The sequence below is a fragment of the Saccostrea cucullata genome, unplaced genomic scaffold (assembly GCF_032062105.1).
Source record: "Saccostrea cucullata isolate Sc308-1 unplaced genomic scaffold, CSIRO_AGI_Scuc_v1 ctg980, whole genome shotgun sequence".
NCBI classification, from domain to species: Eukaryota; Metazoa; Mollusca; class Bivalvia; order Ostreida; family Ostreidae; genus Saccostrea; species Saccostrea cuccullata.
In genome coordinates this window covers 123,672-129,654 of record NW_026919075.1, presented here as the reverse complement: position 1 = coordinate 129,654, position 5,983 = coordinate 123,672, and the positions used below count along the sequence as shown (strand labels likewise).

The window sequence follows — 5,983 nt, the reverse complement described above, 5'->3', positions numbered from 1 at the left end:
AAAAAACAATTCTTATTTTGTTGATACACATTTTCAAACAAATTATTCATAAATAAATTCTCTAGCCCCCCCCCCCCCCCACCCTTAGGACAGATCGACATGTATCACCCATTGTTTACACATGTATCACGTTAATTAAATGTATCGATTTATATCATTTGTTTTTTCAGAATCACAAATATATATTTAGATGAAAGAGTAATTATGTAGAAGTACATGCTCCGCTGTCTTTTATTTTCAATACACAAAAATTCACAATTTAGGTCGGAATCGGTATTCAATCAGGGTCAAGGTCAAAGTGAAAGTAGACTTAGCAGAAAGTTATCAAAACTGTTCAGTGCAGTGTCTAGCAGTATAAAGGAGATAGGCATTTGTATTATTCACAGAAGGTAAGAGGTATACCTTAGCACAGTATTTGTAAATTACAATTTAATGTTTTTGGAACAGGATGATCGACACATCACATACACGACATACATCATTTCAAATCAGTCGCTCGGTCAAGCTGGATGCAGTTGTCTGGAAGTTAAGCGATGTGTGTGAACATACACCTTAGCTGATTTTTTACTCATACTTTTAGCAATTGCAGTACATGTATTTGTTGAATGTATAATTATTGTCAGTAAAACATGCTTTTTACCTATTCAGCTGAATTAACTTGCCAATGTTAACAGGGTGATTTCAAGTGGGAGCAAATTCATAATTAATTACACGTTAGGGACATAAAAGGAATATGGTAAAATTGTATGTGTGGAATATCTGTGTGTCTGTCTGTCTTCAAATGTGAATGTTTGAGGTGTTTTATGAGCCTGATAATTACTGTGCCATTTATTGAATTGATTTCTTTTTAGGTTAATTGTCATCGGTACAGGAAAACCATGAGGTTCGTGCAGATGGTGTTTAAAACTATACTCCTTTCTTAATGAGATCGTGATGAATATTCATATCGGATCCAAAACGAGGCTAGCGTCGGTAGAAACTATGGCGTCTGAATTGAAAGTCAAAAAATCGACTCGCGAATTATCTGTCGTACCTGCAATTTCCTTCAGTTTTGTGGAGGAAGTTGTAGGAAAGTGTGTTAAAAGTGATGGAACAGAAGAGCTCACCAAAGGATATAAGTATTTTAGTGAGAAATACGTAACAGACATCAGAGGTAAAGACACACACTATCTGCTAATACATACTGTACTTTCAGTTTCACACGACAATATAAAGAAATGAATTGTGTTTCTAACATGATATTTAATGATTAAACCAAATACTATTGTCCATGTTTTAGTTTATGAATGAATTCATAAATTCATGTAACTGAGATTAATAACTATATATTGTATTCAATTTTTAAAGAATATGTACATGCATGTATTTTGTAAATGTCAGGTCATATGATAATTGTACTTTAATGATATTCTAATACATGTATAATCATTTTTAGGTAGTAATAAAGAAAGGACCGGTGTTTGGAAGAGAAGACAGCAAGTGTTCCTGTGCATTTGGTAGATCTGGATCTTGTGGACACATTGTAGGTGTATTGTACTCCATTGCACATATGAAAGCATCCAATCTTAAGGCAGTTCTGACTGATGTTGCCAAGACTTCCTTACCACAAACTTGGCATGTTCCAAGACGTAAACATTTTTTGGTCTGTCTGTTTAAGCAGTTTTACACTTACAAATTTAATGTTCTACCACTGGCTACAATTATTTTAAACAAATTTAAAATTACATGCAATATGTATTAAAAAAAAACAACATATATATATATATATATATATATATATATATATATATATATATATATATATATATATATATATATAGATACACATGCAAAATTATCAGATGCACATAGGTACACATTTAAAATGCATTTGTTTCTTTAAAAATTTTATTTTAAAATTTTATTAGGTCACCTGAGTAAACTCAGGTGACCTATTGCTATCTGTTTTCGTCCGTCGTCGTGCGTTGTGCGTTAACATTTGAACATTTTCAGCTTCTTGTCTGCAACCACTGAACCAATTTCAACCAAATTTGGCATAAAGCATCTATGGGTGAAGGGGAACAAAAATTGTGAATTTCATGATCCCTGCCCCCCTGGGGCCTGTGGGGTGGGGCCAAAACCACTAAAATTAGTACAATCTTTAAAAATCTTCTTCTTTACTCCTGGACATCAAGCAGTCAAACTGTTTGCATGATTGTAATCAGCAATGAGTCCTCTACCAAAATTGTGAAATTCATGGCCCTGGGATCAGGGGTTCTAGTGCTAGGGCGAGGCTAAATAAGTAGGTAGTGAAAATGCATTATTTCTTTGAAAATCTTTTTCTCTGCTCCTGGGTATTAAATAAACTAACTAAGTACATAGTTAAGATAAACAAGAGTGCCTCTACCAAAATTGTGAATTTTATGGCCCCAGGGTCAGGGGTTCTGGTGTTAGGGCGGGGCTCTATTGATTATATAGTGAAAATACATGAATTCTTTGAAAATCTTCTTCTCTGCTCCTGGGTATTAAATAAACTAACTAAGTACATAGTTATGATGAGCAAGAGTGCCTCTACCAAAATTGTGAATTTTATGGCCCCAGGGTCAGGGGTTCTGGTGTTAGGGCGGGGCTCTATTGATTATATAGTGAAAATACATGAATTCTTTAAAAATCTTCTTCTCTGCTCCTGGGTATTAAACAAACTAACTAAGTACATAGTTATGATGAGCAAGAGTGCCTCTACCAAAATTGTGAATTTTATGGCCCCAGAGTCAGGGGTTCTGGTGCTAGGGCGGGGCTCTATTGATTATATAGTGAAAATACATGAATTCTTTGAAAATCTTCTTCTCTGCTCTGGGTATTAAATAAACTAACTAAGTACATAGTTATGATGAGCAAGAGTGCCTCTACCAAAATTGTGAATTTTATGGCCCCAGGGTCAGGGGTTCTGGTGTTACGGCGGGGCTCTATTGATTATATAGTGAAAATACATTAAATCTTTGAAAATCTTCTTCTCTGCTCCAGGGTATTAAGCAGATAAACTACCAATATAGTTATGATGGACAAGGGCCCATATCTTCCACAATTGTGAATTTCAAGGCCCCAGGGTCAGGGGTACCATAGAAGGGGGGGGGGTTGTACTTATATACTGAAAATGAATGAATGGTTTGAAATCTGCTCCTTGGTATTAATCAAATATCAAGGCCTAAGGGTCAGGGGTTCATGTATGGTAGGGGCACTACTGATTATTGCTGAATATTACTGATTAGTTGAAATGCATTTTGTGTTCCCTTACCCTGCGTATGGGTATTAAGTAAACAAACTAAGCAACTGCTAAGTGTATTGTTATGATGATCAATGGTGCCTCTTTCAAAATTGTGAATGCCATAGCATCTTGCTTAAAACATGAATCAAATTCAATCACTGGAAAGTTGTTGCATAATGCTCAGGTGACCTATAAGGCCCATGGGCCTCTTGTTTTAGGTGAGAAAATTTGTGGCAGTTCATCCGACAATATAACTGTCACAGGATTCAACACAAGTGACCCCAGGATGAAGACCCGTGGATTAAAAACAACCTTATATAATTCCGTAAATTCAGAGTGTCCACCGATTGGAGAACTGTGTGAAGCTTTGTCTTCCATTGACAAATCATGTCTTTTGTTATCAGTTGTGAGCTCCAGTGAGCAGCAGAAAGATGTGTGTACCAAGTTCGGGAATTTTCCTATAGGATCACCCAAAGGAGTACAGCAGAAACTGCACAGTGAATACGTTCTAAATATCTTGGATGCTGAAGATTTCCCATCTTTACCGAAGCAAAACACCATGATTAACAATGTGGCAGTAGTTCTAGACTATAATAAATCTGTGAAACTGGAGTCACTGTCAGTGTCGGAGATGCAGGCCAGTGAAATTGAAGTTTCCACCCGCCTTCAGTCCCAGGATCCAAAATGGCACAAAATACGCCAAGACAGAATTACAGCATCTGTTGCAGGAGACATTATACGACGGAAAAAAGGTTAGAATATAATCTATGAATGCCTAAAAAAAATAAGCATCTAAAAATATTTGTCACATTATGTAATATGATATTAAGCATTTCTTAATGTAAACATAATCATCTTTGTATGCTGAGTGTTATTGATACCTTACAAAACAACATTTTTTATAGATTGTGAGCCACTTGTGGCACGACTGAGGACCACACGGAAGGTAGTTTCAGCAGCAATGAGACACGGCTTAGCATGTGAACCTACAGCTGCATTAGCGTATGTGCAGGTATATAATATTTGATGTCTAAATACATGTACATCATATCAAACTACCCCGGTTAAATTTTATATTGAATCAAAATTAATTTTCTTTATTAATTTTAGGCTATGGATGAAGATGTTAACATCTACCCATGTGGTCTTGTTATAAGACCATTGTCATCCTGGATAGCAGCCACACCAGACAGGAATTCAAAGACTTTTTGTTCAACATCTATTCAGAGATTCCTTTTCGTTGTGGAGATATGCTGAATGGAAATATTTAGGGGCCATCGCTCCAAGTCCTTAATGGGGCCGTTTTACAAAAATTCAAAGTATGAATATTGTTTAGAACATTATTCTGACCATCTTTTGTTCAATATTGCTTGTCAAAATATTCGCTCTTTTCGAGATATAAAATCTCAAAGATTTAGTATTCTGGCCCCTTGTGACCCCTAATTACGTAACATATAATCAAAATTTTATATTATATAGTTGCAAATGGTCAAGAGAAAATTTTTCCTTCAGTAATGTATTACGAAATATTGATCGCTAACGAGCTAAAGATGAAAGACTTTTGGCCCTCTGGGCCCCTTATTTGAGAAGTCAGCCCCCTTTTCTTGATATCAAATGAAAGGTCTTGTAATTTTGCACAACTTTTCTTCAATGTGTTTTCACAAAATATGATTAGGTACGAAGATATGAAACAAAATATGTTCAATTTTGTGAGATGTTTCTGAGATATTTTTTCGGGCTCTACGAGCTCCGGCGCCTTTTGCGCTGGAAAGATTTGGAGACCCAATTACAATTCACTAAACCTTTCTTTACTTTCACTGCAAATCTTAAGTCAACATTTCAAGTCGGTTAGGAGGAGTTTCCTGAACAAGCCGACCCTCTGAAAATCAGAAAATCGACCATATCTCACGACCGGAAGTGATGTCATCAAAAAGCAAAAAAAAAAACTATCAAGATCAACTGAATATCTATCAGATCTGAAAGTTTGATATAAATCGGATGAGCTATCTCTGAGAAATCGCTTGCACAAAATCGGTTGGAAGAAAAATAATAACTAGAAACGATCTCGTTACGAGCAACGAGAGGTCTTCCATCCGATTCCGGAAAATATTCCATGTAAAATTGAGCTGAAATGTGGATGAGAAAATTTGACACACAGGCGATTGAACCCGGGTGGTAAGCATGAAAATTCAACAACCTATCCATTACGCTATTTGGAGCTATGCTCTTAATTTACTGGTAAGCGTTGGAAGATAGACTCCTCTTCCACAAGGAATTCATTTCCACAGGACAGTAAATGAGTGGGTCTTCCATTCATTAGAATTGAAGTCTTGTTTACACTAATCACCTCTGGTTGATGCACTTTGCCGAAACAAACATCTCCGATGATAACCCAGTCTAGGGGTAACATCTGGCAATAAGGAAGTCCCTCTTCTCCAACACGTTGATCCAACACATGGTGTGCGTTAACCAGGTCCCTTCCAATCACCATCAGGAGTTCAATTCCAGCACCGTCATCAACATCTGGTATGAAGGGTTCAATGTCACGAAGGTGTGTGTAGTTATTTGCTACTGCTGGAGACGGTATTTCATGCCGGTTGTTTGGAATGTCATTATACATTCTATCACACATGGTAAACTTAGAATACACGATCCATCAACTGACTCCACGACATATCCGGATGCCCTGCGTCCTGACGAAACGAATTTCCCCGAACATGAAGAAAGAACATATTCAGT

General features: G+C 36.6%; 1 protein-coding gene across 1 annotated transcript; it reads left to right on the top strand.

The window, feature by feature from the left end:
* The first annotated feature begins 981 nt into the window (after positions 1-981).
* Positions 982-5,410, top strand: LOC134278970 (uncharacterized). The gene is made up of 6 exons (XM_062761280.1): positions 982-1,137; positions 1,436-1,628; positions 3,463-3,996; positions 4,150-4,256; positions 4,355-4,454; positions 5,403-5,410. The coding sequence occupies exons 1-6, from the start codon at positions 982-984 to the stop codon at positions 5,408-5,410; spliced, it is 1,098 nt and encodes a 365-aa protein (XP_062617264.1).
* The last annotated feature ends 573 nt before the right edge of the window (positions 5,411-5,983 follow it).